Source organism: Macaca fascicularis, chromosome 11 (genome assembly GCF_037993035.2).
Source record: "Macaca fascicularis isolate 582-1 chromosome 11, T2T-MFA8v1.1".
In the NCBI taxonomy this organism is placed as follows: domain Eukaryota; kingdom Metazoa; phylum Chordata; class Mammalia; order Primates; family Cercopithecidae; genus Macaca; species Macaca fascicularis.
In genome coordinates this window covers 126,580,044-126,599,792 of record NC_088385.1, presented here as the reverse complement: position 1 = coordinate 126,599,792, position 19,749 = coordinate 126,580,044, and the positions used below count along the sequence as shown (strand labels likewise).

The window sequence follows — 19,749 nt, the reverse complement described above, 5'->3', positions numbered from 1 at the left end:
GCATCGTTTCCAAACTCTCGGCAAAAAGAGTCAAGACCGGATATATGGGGATAGGAAGGAAGGGAGGAAATTGGCTGGTTGGTCTGAAGGAAGCGGATGCGACGGCTGCCGGGCCTCCAGGATGGGAAAAAAAGATTAATGATTCATCCACACCATTCATTCATGCATGCATTCATGTCATAATACTTATTAAGCATCTACCACGTGCCAGATTTTCTTCCAGATGCTGAAGATACAGGAACCGACAAATATTCCTGACCTCATAGAGCTTATATTCTAATGAGAGGGACAGACTGTAAACATACAAATAATTAAAATGCTATATCAGATGGAGAGAAGTAATTTGGTCAAAAGGCAGCAGAGAGGAAAGAACAGAGCTTGCGGGGGGTGGGTGGGTGGGGGTCCTGATTTTAAACAGCAATCACAGAAGGCCTCATGAAGTGACATTTGAGTAAAGATTTTGTGAAGATACCATGCTGGGCCCTGTTCTAAGCACTTAACAATTATTATGTCATGAATGCTCCCAACAACCCCAAGAAACATGGCTGTGATTATTCCGGTTTTACAAAGAGACTGAGGTTCAGAGATGCAGTGACTTCAGAGATCACATAGCTAGAAAGTGGGAGAACTGGGATTTGAATACAGGCTTGACTGAACTTCAGCGGCTGCGCGCGCTTTCATGTCGGCGCAGACGCCGTCCACAAACTGGTTTGGGAAAGGGCAATTTACGGCTGCAAGTGACCTTGCAGGAGCCTTGCAGGTGAGCACGAAGCGAATGTGGTGCCACCACCCGTGGGCAAGTGTGGGCGGACTTGACGGGGGACGGGTGGTTCGCAATTTTCACCGCGCTGAATCAGGGCTCTGCGTCTGTGGCCGGGGAGTTCAGTGGCCCAGCTGCAGGCGAGGTGGGCCGGTGGGGGAGGGGGCGCAACTGCAAGGGTTGTCCCGGGACAGTGCCGGTCCGAACCTCACCCCGCCGCCACCCCCGGGCCAGCTGCTGCAGTCAATAAGGCGAGGACCTAGCAGGCGCTCGTCGCCTTCCCGGTGGGGTTCGCTCGGGTGTTCCTACTAGGGTTGAAGAGGGCTAGGGAGCTGAGCTCCGGAAGGGCGGACGGGAGGCCCCAGCGGCCACTCCTAGAGAGGAGGGCAGCTCGGGAGGCCTGCGCGGAGAGGGCGGGCGGAGCCGCATGTTGCGTGGAATTCCCCAGTTCATTCCCGGGAGAGCTCTGGGCGCACGACAGAGCGGTGGAGGGGCGCCTGGGAGCCCTGGGGGACACCAAGAGAGGCGAGGTTAGGGCCAGTGCGCAACAAACAGGGAGGAACTACGACGCACTGGGTAGAAAGAGTAAGAGAGGCGCGCCCATTTTGCTGGTGAGGGGGGCACACGGGGAGTCCAAGAAAGACCTAAAGAGGTAGCGGATGTAAGGCAGCCTGGGGGCCGTTAAAAAGCGGGTGCCGGAGGGAGGCAAGGAGAGGAGGCTAGGTGTGGGAAGAAGCGAGAGGACACTGTTGCCTGGACAGAGCGTGCGGTGCCAAAGAGCAGAAACGGGGGGTCAAGGAGAGGGCATCAGGAATCGCCTGGGGACCCCCCGGAGAGTGGCGGAAGCGGTGCCGTTGGGCGCAGCAAAGAGAGAAGGGAGCACAGGCTGAGATAGAGACAGTCCCGGCCGCTGGAGCGCAGGAGCCCCCGGCGCCGCAGGGAAAGGAACGTAGAACCTGCGCGCTCTGGGAATGCACTAACTGCCGCCCACTAGGGTGGCGCGCATTGGGGCTCTAGAAAAGAGGGTTGAGAAGCCCCGGGCAAGTGCCTAGGAAGGTCAGAAGAGTCAGCAAAGTCCACGGAAGAACTTCCCCGGGTTGGAGACGAAACGCACCCCGGGAGCTGGAAAGAAGAGGAAAGCTAGCCTGGGGGAAGCTTCATCAGGGCTCCGAGCACCACGAGGAGTGCAGAGGAGGTGCTGATGATTGCGGGGAGAGCTCTGAGAGCCTGAGAAAGGTGAGGAGGATGTGCGAGGACAAAGAACTCCTAGCGCGGGCGGGGCCGTGAGGAAGGGAGCCGCAGAGAGCGCGCGGAATCCCCTGCAGGGGCTCAAAGCCGCCCGGGTCTCTCCTTCCCGGCTGCCTCTGGCCCTGATTCACTCACCATGATGGAAAAGACCAAAGCCACGATGTTGATGGGGTACGCAGGGCAAAAACACGAGACGATGGTGAGCCACAGGTAGTTCTTGGGCGTGGGCACGTCCTCCTCGGTCTTGTCATCTTCAGTGTTGGCCTCGGGACTGCTGTCCAAAGCCCTCTTGAAGTCCGGGCTGGGGGCGTACTGAGACATGGGGGAGGCCGGCGGTGCCGGGAGGGCGGAGAAGCTCACGGTCTGTGTGGTCTGGGGTTCTGGCCGCCCGCTCGAGGCGAGGCTCTGAAAAGCCAGCGGCTCGGGGCTCAAGGGAGACGTGACCTCACCCCTTCTGCGTCCTCTGCCAGCACCCGCCCGGGCTCAGGGACCCGGGCCAAGAGCCTCCCCACAAGGAGGAAGGGAGGGAGAGGAGTGAGGGGAGGCGGGGAGGACAGAGAGAGCGTCAGCCTGAGAAACGGGACAGGCAGTCGAAGGCATCCTACTGCCTGAAGGACACACCCAGAGACCGTCGGAGGGACGCACAAACTCATACTGAAAAGTCTGGAATAAAAGGAGGCTCAGAGAAGGAGGACGCAAAGGCCCATTAAGTTCCAAATTGGCCAGCCCGCGGGCTGAAGATGACCTGCTCATTTTTAAAAGCCACTTAATTCTAATACATTTAGATGGGATAGGACCAACCCTATCCAGTTGGCAACAGACTCACTACTTCCTCTTGACTTCAACGTTTTACCTTAACTGTCTGGTGCCTTGGCATTTGATTTGTCTCCTGTGCCTCAGACCTTGAACACTGAGTCCCAGGAATTTCTCCTCCCCCAGCCCCCTGCCCCAGATGGGGTGGGAACCAGGTGCCCAGCTTTGGCCTCAAAGTTTTCCACATTCTACTTGGGGCTCAAGAGACTAGAATCCAGTATAGTCAGTCAGTGGGCACTGCCCTGTCCATGCCCGTCCAGGTGCCCATTCTTTCCATTTTTCCACCTGCAGGACCCCTGGGGAGAAATGCAGGTAGATCAGGCTAGCCTAGGCAACCTAGATGGATAAGTGAGTGGGTTGGGGAGAAGAACAAGGTATCCACTTTGGGGACTAGAGCAAGAAAAGCAAATGTATCGGTGTCTAAGCTATTCATGAGAGGGCGTGTGGACCAGAACTGAGGCTCGAATCCAGACAGAACTGGGAAATTGTCACTTCAGGAAAGCCTCTTGGTCTTGCTAAGCCCCTATTTCTCCATCTGAAAAGGCGGAAATAATAATAGTCCCTGCCTCATAAAGGCGTAGTGACTCTTCCATGAGATGGTACATTATCCAGGTAAATACATGTGCTCAATAAGTATTAGCTATTATTAGCATGCTATTTCTCCTTATATTCTGAAACATAATACTGCATTATACAGTATCCTAAACCTGATATCCCTTGCAAATATTTCACCAAAAAATCCAGGTATTCTGAGCTGCAGGACCACAAAGAAATGAAAATAATTTGATCATGCAGTGTCAAAAGCAATTGCTCGCATCATCATACTCGAAACTATTAATCATCTTCTTGGCTTTCTCAGAACATAAGCTGATTGCCTGGGAGATTCTCACTTATCTCATGAGCCATGCTTATTTTGTTACCTGCCTCCCTCATTGGACTGCACACTCCCCGAGAGAAAGGGTCATCTGGCTCATCTTTGTGTCAGCATCTGGCACAGTTCCTGGTACAAGGGATGTGCTTAGTATAGCTTGCTGGGTGAACACACAAAGATGAAATAGTACATTCTCCACCATGCCTTCTTTTTCATTTTGATGGATTAATGAAATGGGAATAACTAAAAGATTAGATTCATCTACTGAATTCTCAACCAAGTCTTTGCATTGGCTGTTCCCTCTTCCTCAACTGCTTTTCCCTGGCTGTCACATGGCTCCTCCTCCTTCTTTCTTTTTTTTTTCACTTTGAGACAGAGTCTCACTCTGTCACCCAGGCTGGAGTGCAGTGGTGTGATCTTGGCTCACTGCAACCTCCACCGCCTGGGTTCAAGCAGTTCTCTGCCTCAGCCTCCCGAGTAGCTGGGATTTCAGGTGTCCACCACCACGCCCAGCTAATTTTTGTATTTTTAGTAGAGGTTTCACCATCTTGGCCAAGCTGGTCTTGAACTCCTGACCTCGTGATCCACCCGCCTTGGCCTCCTAATGTTCTGGGAGGTTCCTCCTTCTTATTCCTCAGGTGACAGCTTAAGTCACTTCCTCAAAGAGAGATCTTCCTTGTAGATTTATCTAGTGTAGGTCTCCATCCTTATTTTATACTTGCCAGCTTGTTATTTTTTTGTGTATGTGTAGTGTGTGTCACAATTGTAATTTATTTCTTTACTTGTTCACTGTCTGTTCTTTCTCTAGACTATAACCTGTCCAACCTGTTCAGAACTATAGTTCCAGCACTTAAGAATTGTCCTGGTGCATAGTAGGAATGCAAGAAATGTTTCTTAAATGAATTGACCAAAATTACCTGGATGTATTGAAAAAAATGATTTTCAGGTCTTGATCAAGACCTACTTGGATTAGAATTTTCCAGGTAGCACCCCAGAAATCTGTACTTTTTTTTTTTGAGACGGAGTCTTGCTCTGTCACCCAGACTGGAGTGCAGTGGTGCGATCTCAGCTTACTGCAAACTCTGTCTCCCGGGTTCACGTCATTCTCCTGCCTTAGCCTCCCAAGTAGCTGGGACTACAGGTGCCCACCACCATGCCAAGCCAATTTTTTGTATTTTTAGTAGAGATGGGGTTTCACCGTGTTAGCCAGGATGGTCTCAATCTCCTGAACTCGTGATCTGCCTGCCTCGGCCTCCCAAAGTGCTGGGATTACTGGCGTGAGCCACCGCCCCCAGCCAGAAATCTGTACTTTTAATGACTGTATTTTTAGAATACTCCCTGGTGATTCTGATGCAACTGAGCAATTTCTCAGATCCCAGTCTGTCTCTAATTCTTAGGACGCAGTCCTGGCTCTTTAGCTTGGAGATCCTCTCACGTGTCCCAAACTCAGTGTGTCAAAGAGGAACTCATTTTCTTCCCCAAGAACCTGCTTCTCAAGGCTTGGTCCTTGGTGAATGAACCCTGCCCACTTTTCCAATCTCTTCTGCCAAGTATCTCCTTTCTTATTTGCTTATTTATTTACTGTTTATTTTTTAGAAACAGAGTCTTGCTCTGTCGCCCAGGCTGGAGTGCAGTTATGCAATCATAGCTCACTGCAGCCTCGAACTCCTGGCCTCAAGCGATCCTCCCACCTCAGCCTCCCAAAGTGCCGGGATTTACAGGTATGCACCACCATGCCCAGAATTCTCTCCTTTCTTACTGCACTTCAGTTACATAGACATTGTCCCCCGTTTCTCCAACATACCTAACCTTTTCCCACCCCAAAGTCTTCTCTGTACCTACTGTTCCTTCCTCCTGGAATGCTTCCTCTCCTCTCTAACTATTGGTTCCTTCTCATCTTCCAGGACCCACTAACTCACATGTTACCGCCTGACAGAGGCCTTCCGTGACCATTATATCTAAAGTGGAACCCATCCTCTTATTCTCCATCCCATTACCTTGTTTATTTCCTATGTCAGACACGGTCGTTTTTATTTATTTGTCTTCTTATTTACTGTCTTTCCCACTAGAAAGGAAGCTCCACAAGGGCAGAGATTTTTTTTTTCCTTTTTGTTTGCTGTGTTATCCCAAACACCCAGGACCATGCCTGGCCCTTAGTAGGTGCTCAACAGATAATTCATTGAATGAATAAATTGTGAATTTAGTCATCCAAGTTAGGTACTTGGCAGCATTCTTCTCTTTCCTTCAGCCTCTCCATGAACTATTCATCAAAATACTGATTCCTTCTCAAAGGTGACTCTTCATTCCATGTCTTCTTTTTCCCATCCTCCTGGCCTTCCAATTCTGGCTCTTATTCACAATGAAAAAGTGCTCTCTGAACCACATTTGTGATCTGAGCCTAATTTATTTTTACAATATTTTTATTTTTATTTTCCCCCCTTCTTTTCACAGATGTCGATGAGGCTAGTTAATTTCGTTGGTGCCAGTAGCCCAAGGTTTGGGTACCAAATGAAATTTTGCTTTTCAAAGTTTTGAACTATATTGTTCACTGTAACCCACTAGTGTTATCTAGGGAAAGCCAAAAGAAGGGATCATTGACTCATTGTAGACTGTTTCTTCTGCCAGGAAAACAACTGTTTAACATGAGCCGAGCGCTCTAGAATCGCCAAACATTGACCGAGCACCACTGTTGCCCTAAGCACGTTCTCTGTGTGTATCATCTCATTTAATTCTTACAGCAGATTTTCTGAGGGAGGTGATGAGGTTTTCTTTTTCCCAAATGAGGAAACCTAGGAACAGATAGGTAAGGGGACTTGTGTAAATTCTTCTAGCTAAGAGGAGGTGCCAGAATTTGAACTCGGTCTGAAGCGTTTGTTCAGCTGGTAGGTCCAGGCCAGAAAGTTAAATGGATATCTCTGAAGTTTATTGGAGTTACTATGCTCTGCTCAGGGAAGATGGATTAATAGCTTGTTGACTGGTCTAAGATGTAGCAGTGAAATTGCCATCACTTGAAACTTTTCAAATTAAATTGAAAAGAAAGTGCCTGCACCAGAAAGTGTAATGTATATGGCGCTGATTCTTGAGGGATGCATTAGATCACTCAGTGGGGGTTTCCAGCTCTAATTTCCTGAGCTTCACTAATTTTCTCTTGAGAGGTCAGTTTATTGTTCTTGGATGAATCCTACTGGCTGATTGCTTAATAATGTGGCAATACCTACCCTCTTTAAAATGAGACAGAGGAGAAAGCAACTTTCTAATAGCCAGCCTAGGAGAGGGAAAAGGCTTACTGTAGTTTTCTGGATTCTAGTGTATCAACTTGCCTTTTTGATCTTTGAAACAAGTTTATTTCCAAATGTAAAAGAAATATGTATTCATTTTAGAAAATTGAGAAAATGAATAAAAATGTAAACAGAAAGAGGTATCATCCACGTAACCAAACAGAAGGGACTGTTGCCTTCTGGTCCTCTTTCTACATGTATATATTGTTTTCCACTAAAATGGAATTATATACAGTTTTGTTTCCTCTTTTTCTCACTCAGTGTTACATGATAATTAACATCCTTTGCAGATGTTTCCATAGTCTGAGTAATTTCTCATTGATTAAATGAATTATTATTTATGTCACCATGCCCTGATCATTAAGTATTGAAATTAATTTTAGTGTTTATTCAGTTATTTTTAAAATTGCTGTGATGAATCTCTTTTGTATCTGAATGTCTGCATTCGTGGTCTTTTCTTTGTGAATTGTGATCTTACAGGGTAGATAACAGTCTTTGAAAGAGCAGAGAAAAAATTCAGATTGGCTGGTTGAGAAGTTGTATCATAAGATATGTACAAAGGTAAAATTAAAATTTAGGCCAAGGAAACAACTATAGATTCAATGGACTACAGACATGAGATGTTTCATAACAGATGAAATGAGATTAATTCAAAGAACAACTTCCCAATGCCAAATGGATCCCCAAATCTGTAACATTCAATGGCAATAGATTGGTGTTGAATCTATGATTGTGTGCTGGAAATCTATGCTTTTTGATCTTAGCTATGTCTAGGATTCCAAAATAAAAGTGGGCTGGGGGTGGAGGGGTTGGGCGGGGTGGGGGGTGGGGGAGAGAGAGAGAGAGAGAGAGAGAGAGAGAGAGAGATTCTGCTGATCTGTGAGAATGTAAGAAAGAGTCCAGATCTTTAGGAAATGGTAAGAGGTCGAAAGCATTTGCTGCCAAATTTCGCATTAGTCTCAAGTGCCAGCCGTTAGTAGTCATAAAGTCATAAAGTAACTGCTGTGGTCTCAGGGGTTTGCTACAAAGTAACAGTGTCTTTTTGGCTAATATTATTAGAAAACCATCCATTTACCTTTCCACTTTCCAGCAACTTTGGTCCTCTCACAAGGAAAAAAAAAGAAAAGAGGAGAGAAGTATCGGGGGAAACAGATTCGGTTTTCTCTCTCTCTCTCCTCTTTTTTTTTTTTTTTTTTGAGTCAGAGTTGCCCAGGCTGTAGTGCAGTGGTGTGATCTCGGCTCACTGCAGCCTCCTCCTCCTGGATTCAAGTGATTCTCCTGCCTCAACCTTCTGAGTATCTGGGATTACAGGCACCTGCCACCATGCCTGGCTAATTTTTGTATTTTCAGTAGAGATGGGGTTCTACCATGTTGGCCAGACTGGTCTTGAACTCTTGACTTCAGGTGATCCACCTGCCTTGGCCTACCGAAGTATTGTGGTTACAGTCGTGAGCCACCACACCTGGTCTCATTAATTTCTTAAGCCATACCTTTTAATGAAACTACTTCTGGACGGAGGACCATATTAAATAAAACTCAGTCTTTCAGGCTTAAAATGCAATTCTTTCCCTATTTGTACCAGATACTAAGAAAGTGTCCACCTGTCACTCTTCTTGCTGAATTGGTGATACAAAATGCTGTGTATTGGACCATACTCTGTAGCTCATGGATGAACTGCTCATAATAATTAGCAAGTATAGCATAATAATTAGCAAGTATAGCAGTGGTAATGGAAATCAGAGGGAAATCACCCATACTCTAATATACTAGCATTGACATTCCTCATACTTTCTTCTAGTCCTTGGATCCGGGAGTAATTTTCATATGCTTGCAATAAAAGCACACACACAATTTGGTATCTTGATTTTTTTAACTTAATGCTGTATACTACACTCTTTGCAAATTGTGATTCTCTTTTTGATTGCTTTAAAAATTGATGATAATCATTTTCGATTGCTTTAAAAATTGTATGATAATATAATTGTTTTGTTGGATACTTTGGGGGAATCTGTCATCTTTTGTATTAAAAATAAGAAAGCGTGGCTGGGTATGATGGCTCATGTCTGTAATCCCAGCACTTTGGGAGGCTGAGGTGGGAGGATTGCTTGAGCCCAGGAGTTTGCGACCAGCCTGAGCAACATGGCAAAACCCCGTTTCTACAGAAAATACTAACAAAATTAATTGGGCATGGTGGTGTGTGCCTGTAGTCCTAGCCAGTCAGGAGGCTAAGGTGGGAGAATTGATTGTGCCCAGGAGGTTGAGGTTGCAGTGAGCCATGTTTGTGCCACTGCACTCCAGCCTGGGTGACAGAGTGAGACCCTGACACACACCAACACACACGCGTGCGGGCACACACGTGCACACACACGCACACACACACACGCACACACACACAGAGCAGGAATTTTAGAGAGGCTTCTAAGCCCTATTTCCTTTCTCTCTTCCCTCCCCACCTACCCAGGGAAGTACTGTGGCCTCATCAGATGAAATGGAGACACTCAAAGCAAGTCTGTCTATGCTGGGAGGATGGGGTAGAGGTCTCACGAAGAAGAATTATTTTCAAAGACTCTGAACTCCAAAGGTCTTGAAGGACTGAAAGTTGGGGAGGAAATTGCAACCAGAGTGAAGGATGGTGGAGGCACTGGGAGTGGTGGATGAGCAGAGTTCGTCTGGAGAGGGTGCTAGGAAGACTGGGAGGGAGTAGACAAGAATTACACTTTGGTGTGGCCTAGAGAGGGAGAACGGAGTTACTGTTTGGAGCACACTATTTGGTGTGCTCCTAACTTAAGGAGAACAGATATTCTGGATTTTTCGTCAGCCTGTATCATACTTTATTAGTTACATGTTATTATTCATTAAAAAATATTTATTTGGGGCCGGGCGCATTGGCTCACGCCTGTAATCCCAGCACTTTGGGAGGCCGAGGCAGGCAGATCACGAGGTCAGGAGTTTGAGACCAGCCTGGCCAATATGGTCTCTACTAAAAACTACAAAAATTAGCCATGTGTGGTGGCACACGCCTGTAGTCCCAGCTCCTTGGGAGGCTGAGGCAGGAGAATTGCTGGAACCCAGGAGGCGGAGGTTGCAGTGAGCCAAGATTGCGCCATTGCACTCCAGCCTGGGTGACAGAGTAAAACTCCGTCTCAAAAAAAAAAAAAAAAAAAAAAAGGATAATGTGATAGTGACTTGGGATGCCCAGGCAAGGGATGCTAGACAAATTCTGTTTAACCCCAGGGCTATGCTCCACCTTTCTCTACCTTGCCCTCTGCCCCAGAAGACCATCATGAATGTTCTGCATCAAGGACCAACAAATGATGGCCTGTTGCCTGTTTTTGTAAATAAAGTTTTTATTGGAACACAGCCACACTCATTTATTTATGTATGGTCTATGCTACAATGGCAGAGTCGAATAGTTATGACAGAGACTACATGACTTGAAAAGCTGAAAATACTTACTAGAAAACATTTGTCAACCCCTATTCTACATCAACAAGCTTTCTTTCCTTCTAATGTCAGATGGGTTTGGCCAACATGGAGTCCTTGAGAATGGAGAAGAATGGAGGGAGGGTGCAGAGTGATGTCAGGGTGCATTCTTCCCTGGCCCCTTCCTTTCTGAGTTGCCTTGAGCTGGGTGAATCACTGGGTTGAAGGCCACATGTCCTCTAAGGGCAGCTGTCTTCACAGAGCTCTCCTTTTATATTCTGGAATGTTCCTGCCCTCTCCCCTTCAGGCCCAGCAGGGGTAACAGCCCCTCTCTTGCTCCTGGGGTGCTGCACTAGCCCTTATGGTTCCCCACACTTTTGTAAATAGTCCTTTAATGTGAATGTGCTGACTGAATCCTGCGGGGTGAAGGACTGACTGAGAATGCCTCCTTGGGGATGTAATGTTTGAGCAGAGATCTGGTGACTAAGGAGAAGCCAGACATTTGAAAAGCTGAGGAAATAGCATTCCAGGCAATGGGAATGGGATGTGCAAAGGCTCTGGGGTAGAAAAGAACTCAGAATGCTTAAGAAACAGAAAAAAGGCCATTTAGGGTAGGAGATAAGGTAGAAGAGGTAAGTACAACCGGGCCACGTAGGGCCTTTCCAGCACCAGTAAAGAGTCTAGATTTTATTCTAAGAACAGGAAACCATGGAAATATTTTATTTTATTTTTATGTGTTTATGAAAATAAATTTATTTTAGAGTCTCACAGTGTTGCTCAGGCTGGTCTTGAACTCTTGGCTTCAAGCAATCCTCCCAAGTCAGCCTCCCAAGTAGCTGCGATTACAGGCATGTGCATTGCACCTGCCCTTGAATCATTTTAAACCAGATTTGGATGTGAGCTGATTAATGTTCTTTTTTGCTAATCAGTTGCATTAATCAATTGCCAGATATAGAGAGTAATTAAAACTGACCTTGGGAAATTTATTGGAAGGAAGCTTTATTTCATCAGCTCCTAGAAGAGTTAGACTGCTAGGCACTGAGACAGGCAGGAATGAGACAGGGCAGATCTGGGGACCTCCCTATAAAAGTTCGTCTCTTCTCATCTGCCTCCCAATCACTAATCTGTGTCTATGGATCAAACTCCAAACTCTTGGGAGAGAGTATCTGGCTTAACTCAAGTCTAGTGTCCCTTGGATTCCAATCAATTGGTAGTCAGCATGGTGAAGTGAAGGGATCATCTATTCCTTGATTTGTTCACAAATGCTATGTGAATGCATGCCTTGTACTAGGTGCTGGGATGCATATGATGATGAACTAAACAAACCTTGCTCATGCTCTTTGTGGAGCTTATATTCTAGGGGTAAGTACGTCCCTCCCTTGAAAAAAGAAAAGCAAACAAACATTGAGTTATTTCAAGATGTACAAACAAGTAATTTCAAAATGCTTCTCAAGGGCAGGGCTTTTATGTGGTCACAGTTGTATGTCCTAAGACTGAACAGTGCCTGGCACATAGTAGGTGTTCAACTAAGATTAGTGGACTGACAGCCTGAGACAGATGACAGTAGCAAGGTACTTAGATAGAATGGTAAGGGAAGACCTCACTGAGATGTTAACATTGAAGCAGAGATCTGTAGCATGAAAAGAAGAAGGCATGTGAAAAGTAGGGATTTAAGCCAGTTAGGCAGGAGGAATAGAATGACCAGAGGCTTTGAAGTGAGAAAGTGCTTAATGACACATGAGACATGCACGTATATCGTAGGGAAAGTGGAATTGATGTGAACTAGACATATCCCCTCCAAAAAGATGTAATTCCATAGGCATTTCTGGAAGTGGCTATGGCATCCTTTAATTCAGAACCTCAAGTGGACTAACTGTAAAGCGAGTTGCCTTGTGAATGACTAAATTGCAGTAACCCTGAAAATGGGGCTTTCACAATGGATGTCAGTGCTTCAGAGTTGAAGAAAGTGGAATGTTTTTTCTTCCCACACTCACTGTTAGGTTTCTGAAATATTTCAGAGCAAAAGCACCTAATCTTGGGGTCATATGAAGTTGAGAAGCCCTTTTGGGCTGGATCTCTGCTATCCTGTAGCCGCAGGGAAGAGCGTAGTCTTTCATCCTTTCTGGCTGGTTTTGCTCTTTGCTTCCCTGAAGCCTCTCCTTTCTACCCTCTCTCTTTGCCTCTAATTTCTTACACCATCTTCCACTGGTCAAAATGATGAAATGATGATGGGCACTTTCCATAAAGCATCAACTTTCCTCTCAGAGCTTGTGCCTTATACACCTGTCATCTCGTCCTCTAAATACAACACCCAAATCTCTTTGCCCCCTAATTGCTCTGACATTTTTCGTGTGTTGTCAAGGTTTACAACATGTAAATTTTGTTTTCTATGATATAGAGAATGTAATTCTTTGGGCTTTGTCTAAGGGTGGTATCACCAATGGATAGTTTCAATAGTGTTACCTAAGTATGATTTACTGCAGAATCAAGCGGCATGATTGAATTTATAGAGAAGGACCTGTAAGGACCTATTTCATTACAGTTGAGTCCTTCAGAGGAGAATATAATTAATAAAAATTAGGAGGAAGGATCCCTGGGAGGGCAGAAGTGTATTAGTCCATTTTCACGCTGCTGATAAAGACATACCTGAGACTGGCTGATTTGTAAAGAAAAACAGGTTTAATGGACTCACAGTTCCGTGTGGCTGGGGAGACCTCACAATCATGGTAGAAGGCGAAAGCCGCATCTTACGTGGTGACATGCAAGAGAGAATGAGAGCCAAGTAAAAGGGGAAACCCCTTATAAAACCATCAGATTGCATGAGACTTACTACCACAAGAACATTATGGGGGAAACTGCCCCCATGATTCAGTGATCTCCCACCAGGTCCCTCCCACACACATGGGGATTATGGGAGCCACAATTCAAGATGAGATTTGGGTGGGGACACAGCCCAACCATACCAAGAGGATACAGCATATTGTAACCATATAGCTATTGTTATTTCTATTATATGCCATTCAATTTCATCAAGTTAATCTAGATTATTTGTAAATATATAATTTATCTATTTTGTTCTTAGAGTTCTCTAACGCTGTAATCAAATTTAGACCATTTGTTTTTCATGCCCACTGCATACGTGTTATCTTGAGACTTGATTTTATTGCACTCCTGTCTTAATTTCTATAGCTTTATTAAAAGCCTTGATATTTGATAGGACAAATCCAATCCCTTGCTTTCCTTCTTCGTATCCTCTTGGCTATTCTTGGCCCTTTGTTCTTCTCTGTGAAATGCATTTTTTTAAATCTCAGGTGCAGAGGGCTAGTTAATGGTACTCCTCACTTCATTTTAAATATTGTCATTGGTCTGTTCAAGGCTCTGGCCTTGTTTTGCTTGATTCTTTTTATCCCCTCCATACTCCAATCTTAGACACCCGCTTAAATGTCTTTGTAGTGTATATCTGGTATATATCTGAATACATATGTATCACAATACATTATTTTATGTGTATATGTGCTTAAATGGTACAAACCATATTTTGTAACAGAGACCACTGTTTCTAACCTTTTAAAAGCAATGTGATTTTCAGATGTATTTTTGCCGCTATATGTACATCTAGTTAATTCCTTTTAACAGTTGCATAGTATTTCAAAGCATGCATCTATTACAACTTACTGTTATATTTCTCCAGTAATGGATATCTAGCGGTCTTTAGCTCCCTACAACACAAACATTATTGCAATGCACATTCTTATATATGCCACATTAGAGTTCTGTGTTAGAGTTTCTATAGAATATATATGTTCAGGGGCAGGGTTGCTAAGTCCTAGGGTATACACAGATTTTCTTTCACTAACTATTGCTGGATTGTTTTCTAGAATGACTGTACTTGTTTATATGACCATCAGAGTGCATGGAGATTCCTGTTATTGGCTTACTTTCCAGCTTTTGCCAGTCTTATGGGAGTAAATCGGTATCTAATTGTTTTAATTTGCATTTCTTTGATTACTAGTGAGATTGAACATTTATTCATTTACTTTTCAGCCATTCAGATTTCCCTATATGTAAATTGTCAGTCAATATATTCTTCTGAATTTTTCTATTTCTATTGGGGTTTTCTTCTTCTCTTGTTGATTTTGTTTCTTTTATATTCTAGATGTTAATTTCTTGTTTTTTTTTTTTATTATTATACCTTAAGTTCTGGGTTACATGTGCAGAACATGCAGTTTTTTATATGTTGCAAAGGTATTTACCTTCTTTCAGGCTACCATTTATCTGTTAACTATGTGATATTTCTTTAAACAGGGAACCTTAATTTTGATGTACCACCAGTTTTCCACCTATGGTATAGGTTTTAAATTTTATTTAATAAGTCATTCTCCATTTAGAAGTCACAAAAATATTCTCTGACAATTGCTTTTATTAGATTTCTGGTTTCACATGTTATATTTACATCCTCAAGGAATTTGGAGCTCACCTTTGTAAAGGTGTGAGTCAGGGATCCACTTTCAGTTTTGTTCAAATAATGAGTTATTAGGTTGGAGTAAATGTAATTGCAGTTTTGCATTACTTTCAATGGCAAAAACCACAATTACTTTTGAACCAACCTAATAGTTTCCTCCAAACCATCCGTGATTATACATGGCTCTAGTAGCCACTTCCCACACCAGTACTGCATGGTTTTTTGTTGCTATGCATTTGTATGAGAGATTAATATCTGATAGGGTAAACGCTACTTTTTTTCTTCAGCTTTTAAGTTTAGGGGTACATGTGCAGGATGTGCAGGTTTGTTACATAGGTAAACATGTGCCACAGTGGTTTGCTGCACAGATCATCCCATGGCCTAGGTATTAAGCCCAGTGTGTATTAGCTATTCTTCCTGATGCTCTCCCTCTCCCCACCCCAAAACCCCCACCCTCCCATCCCTACCTCTAGGCCCCGGTGTGTGTTGTTCCCCATTACTTTTATTTAAAAAATTAACTTAGACAATTCATATTGTCTTTAAATAAGTTTCCTGAAGCACAAACATGTGTATTCCATGGATGGAAAAAAAATTGGAAAAGTTATTAAAGTCTTCCCAAATTTATCTGTATTTATTCAAGGCTTCTTCTGTGTATTTCAATAATGTTTTATAATTTTCTTCATAATTATAGTCATTATAGTTTTTCTTGCTGTTTAAGTGGGATCTTTTTTTTCAATTACATTTTCTAACTGGTAGTTCTTAGAATGTAGAAATTATACTGGTATTTGTATGTTGTTATTCTGGATACTCTTATTGGTTCTAACAGTTTGTCTATAGATTCTTTTACATTTTCTGTATAGCTAATCATATTGGTTGAAGAAGATTCTTTCCTATTCCTAAACATAATTTATTTTTCTTAATTATAATTTTTATAATGTTAAGCAAATATTATTTTCTTGTTACTGACTTTAATGGGGATGCTTCTAGAGTTTCACCAGTAAATCTATTTGTGATAGATTTTTAAAGAAAATGTTAATTTGCTTTTTAATTGAAGTTTTGTTATAATTTTAAAGTATAGCTTTATGTGGATATCATTCACATTTGACCAGAATAGACATAAGTAAACTTAGGTGATTCAGAATGAGGTCTTATAATTAGTTGTTTTGGATTTTTTTTTATCATATTAAGAAAGTTTCCATTAGCTTAAATTAATGTAAAAATTATTTATAACTGTTGGATTTTGTTGGTTGTCTTTTCTGCATGAGTTGAGATAATTATTCTTATATTTGGTAGTTTTTTTATCACGTCTATTTTCTGTTCCTCATTTTCTGGGTCTCTTATTAAATAAATTTGGAATCTTCTGGATTGTCCTTTGTGTCTCTTAGTGTTTATATTTTGCATGTCTTTTTCCCCTTAGGTTCTTGACAATTTTCCAGGCTGTGCACCAAATTAAAAATTTAGGTAGTATAATTTTTAATTTTTTAGAGCTCCTTCCTATTTTCTGATAATGTCTTTTCAGTAGAGCTTATAATTGTCAACACTAATTATTATTTTAAAATGAATATCTTGGCTGGGCGCGGTGGCTCATGCCTATAATCCCAGCACTTTGGGAGGCTGAGGCGGGCCGATCACGAGGTCAGGAGATGGAGACCATCCTGGCTAACACGGTGAAACCCCGTCTCTACTAAAAATACAAAAAAATTAGCCGGACGTGGTGGCGAGTACCTGTAGTCCCAGCTACCCGGGAGGCTGAGGCAGGAGAATGGCCTGAACCCAGGAGGGGGAGCCTACAGTGAGGTGAGATTGTGCCACTGCACTCCAGCCTGGGCGACAGAATGAGACTCCGTCTCAAAAAAAAAGAATATCTTCTTGGATCTCTGTGAAGACACTACTAACTATAATTTTAAAAAATTTCTTGGCTGGGTGTGGTGGCTGATGCCTGTAATCCCAGCACTTTGGGAGGGTGAGGTGAGATGATCACTTGATCCCAGGAGTTTAAGACCAGCTTGGGCAACATAGTGAGACTCCATCTCTACAAAAAAATTAAAAATTAGCCAGGCATGGTGGTGCAGCTGTAGTCCCAGCTACTTGGGAGGCTGAGATGGGAGGATCACTTGAGCCCAGGAGGTCGAGGCTATTGTGAGCCATGACTGAGCTACTGTACTCCAGCCTGGGCAGCAGGGTGAGACCCCGTCTCAAAGAAAAACAATATTTTTTTCTTTTATACCTTCTCTTTTTTTGGTTAAAGTTCAGTTGTGTTATTTGTTCATCTTAGTTCACAAATGTGAGGATCCTTGGTTGTCCATTCATATTCATAGTGGAATTCATTGATTAATACTAGCAGCTATTGTGGATTTTCTCCACATTGTATAATAGTGTTTCCAGTATGACTTCTCCTTTGAATGGGGGCCCATTATCTTGTAGAACCTTCACAGTCGCTACATTAGTTATCTATTGCTGCCTAACAAATTATTCCCAAACTTAGCAGCTTGAAACAACAAATATGTGTCATCTCACATGTAGGTAATAGCTCATAGTTTCTGTGAGTCAGAAATCTGGGCACAGCTTAGATCGATATCTCTGACTCAGGATCTCTCACAAGGCTGGAGCTGCAGTCATTGCAAAGCTTGACTGGGTGGTGTGGGTGGCAGATCCATGTCCAAGCTTACTCGCATAGCTATGGTTGGCTTCATGTTCTTGGTGATTTTTGGCTGGACTTTAATTCCTTGCTACGTGGGCCTCTATAAGACTACTCACAGCATGACAACTTGTTTTTGCAGAACCAGAGCAGAGAGAAAGAGAGGGAGGGAGTGAAACAAAGGTGTGTGTATGTGTGTGTGTGTGTGTGTGTGTGTGTGTGTGTGTGAGAGTCTTTTGCAACCTAATTTCAGAAGTGACATCCCATCATTATTGCTGTATTCTATTGGTTACAAGCAAATCACTAAGTCCAGCACACCCTCAAGGGGACTCAAGGGGAAGGGATTATGCAAGGGCATGAATGTCTGAAGGTGGGAATCACTGGGGCCATCTCAGAGGCTTTCCTATTACTAACTCCCAATGAGAAACTGTGGCTTACCAAGGTTAAATCACTTGCCTAATATCCAACAGCCAATGAATGGTGGAGTCTCAGACCCAAATGGATCTGTTCCAAAGTTTGCCGATTTAATCTCCATACAGTGATTTTCCAAAGGGTAGATGCATCCCACTGATGAAATGTAAGACGATTTAAGGTGGTACAGAAAGTCTCAAGTTGGTGCAAATATACCTTTAGCCTTCTAACCTTCATTAATCTCCATTTGATCAAGAGGGGCTGGCCTGAAGCTCAAAGTCTTGGGAAGACAATGTTACCTAGCTAGAATTTAATAACATGGATGTCTTTTAATTGTGTTTACTTCCAGTTTTGTGAAGTAGAAGTGGCTTTAAACTGATGGCAGTGACACAAAATTTTCTCTTAAAATACAGTTTAAAAACACAAAATATATTAGTTAAAGTAAAACCTTAACTAGCAGAGATGGCACTCAGATACGGAAAACATAGTGAAGGTGATCTATAGATGACTCAAGTTTGCAAAAGACTACCTGAATTATAAGGCATCTATCCCGAAAAGAACCTTGTAGATAGTAATTCTTTTTGGCTCAATTTTATTTTTCCCCTTCATCTTATAAATGTGTAAAATGAAATCAAGAGAGGGTAAGTGACTTCCTTATGGGTACACAACCCTCATGATCACAGCCGAAGTTCCATGACTCCCTATTACTTCTATTATTTACCAGGTTGAAGCAATTTCTTTTTACTCTCCCTACTCCCAATCCACTACTTCCCATTCACTTTCCGTCCCACCTCACGATTTCCCATTCACTTTCCTCTAAATCAGGGTTTCTCCACCTCAAGACTGTTGACATTTGGGGGCAGGAGAATTATTTGTTGTGGGGGCCTGGCTTGCGCCTTGTAGGAGGTTGAGTAGCATTCCTGGCCTCTACCCACTTTATGCCAGTAGCACCCCCATCCTCAGTTGAGACAACCAAATATGTCTCCAGACATTGCCCAATGTCCCCGAAGGGGCAAAATCGCCCTTGGTTGGGCATCACTGCTCTAAAGCAGCATTTTGTATTTCTGCAAGCTCTCAGGTGCCACTGGTCTGTGGACCACACTTTGCATAACTACTTTAAACTATACAACCTAACAAGGTAACTGTTCCTGCCTTCCCTCCCCACTCCCCCATTTTTTTTGGACACAGTGTATATTACAGTTGTAATGCAAAATAACACTCCAGTGCAATATTTGCTGTGAATTAAATTAGGTTTCCTATGCAGAAGACGGGGATTCTGGCATTAAACTTTCAGAAGCAAATGGTTCCCGAAGGGTAGTGACCACACATAATCTGGTTTTATTTCCTATACTTGGTAAATTAGAAACCAACTGGACAAATTAAAAGGAAATGCTTATCAAAAACAATCATTTTGTTATTTGTGTTATTTGGAAAAAAAAAAATGACCCTAACCTACATATTTAGCAAGTGTGGTTTGGGAACAGTTTGAAGAATGAGCATGCTTGAAGTGAATGATTCCTAAATGTGTTGTGGCGATCACACGGAGGCTGGGATGAGCTCAGACTCTTGCTCGGCAGCAGAATTGACCATTTTTAATTGCTTAAGAGAGCTTCCTGGGAGCGCTGCACATTAGCCAGGGATGGGAGGCTGTTCCGTGTATAAGCAGGAAGGGTTGTAATGTCATCCTAAATGTCTTCAATTATACATGAAGGAGTGGGCTTTCTATCACAATCCAGCAAGAAAGCTCTTCTTGGGCTCCTAGGGAATTTTTGTGCATTAAGAATTAAAACTTTCTTGCATCTTTCTGGCCAAGGAAGGTTCGACATGCTTTTGCTAAGGGATGAT

At 43.3% G+C, this 19,749-nt stretch overlaps 2 protein-coding genes across 17 annotated transcripts in view; one reads left to right on the top strand and one right to left on the bottom strand.

Moving 5' to 3' along the window:
* TMEM233 (transmembrane protein 233) overlaps positions 1–2,513 on the bottom strand; it is a 47,077-nt gene extending 44,564 nt beyond the window's left edge. Inside the window, exon 1 of the mRNA XM_005572375.5 lies at positions 2,144–2,513. Within this exon, the coding sequence (XP_005572432.2) occupies positions 2,144–2,329 (186 nt within the window). The 5' untranslated portion in view covers positions 2,330–2,513. The remainder of the gene's footprint in view (positions 1–2,143) is intronic.
* Positions 644–19,749, top strand: part of LOC107126792 (putative uncharacterized protein encoded by LINC00269) — a 214,597-nt gene continuing 195,491 nt past the window's right edge. For 5 of the 16 annotated variants that reach the window (XR_012420740.1, XR_012420737.1, XR_010579611.2 and 2 more), the window contains exons 1-2: positions 1,207–1,996; positions 5,289–5,413. Coding sequence is in view for 3 of the 16 variants with exons in the window: in XM_074008000.1 (XP_073864101.1) it covers positions 680–1,072 (393 nt within the window). In the remaining 13 variants the exon portion in view is untranslated. Of the gene's footprint in view, positions 1,997–5,288; positions 5,414–19,749 lie in introns of all 16 variants that reach the window. The other 11 variants (XR_012420735.1, XR_012420731.1, XR_001483661.4 and 8 more) reach the window with 4 other exon arrangements.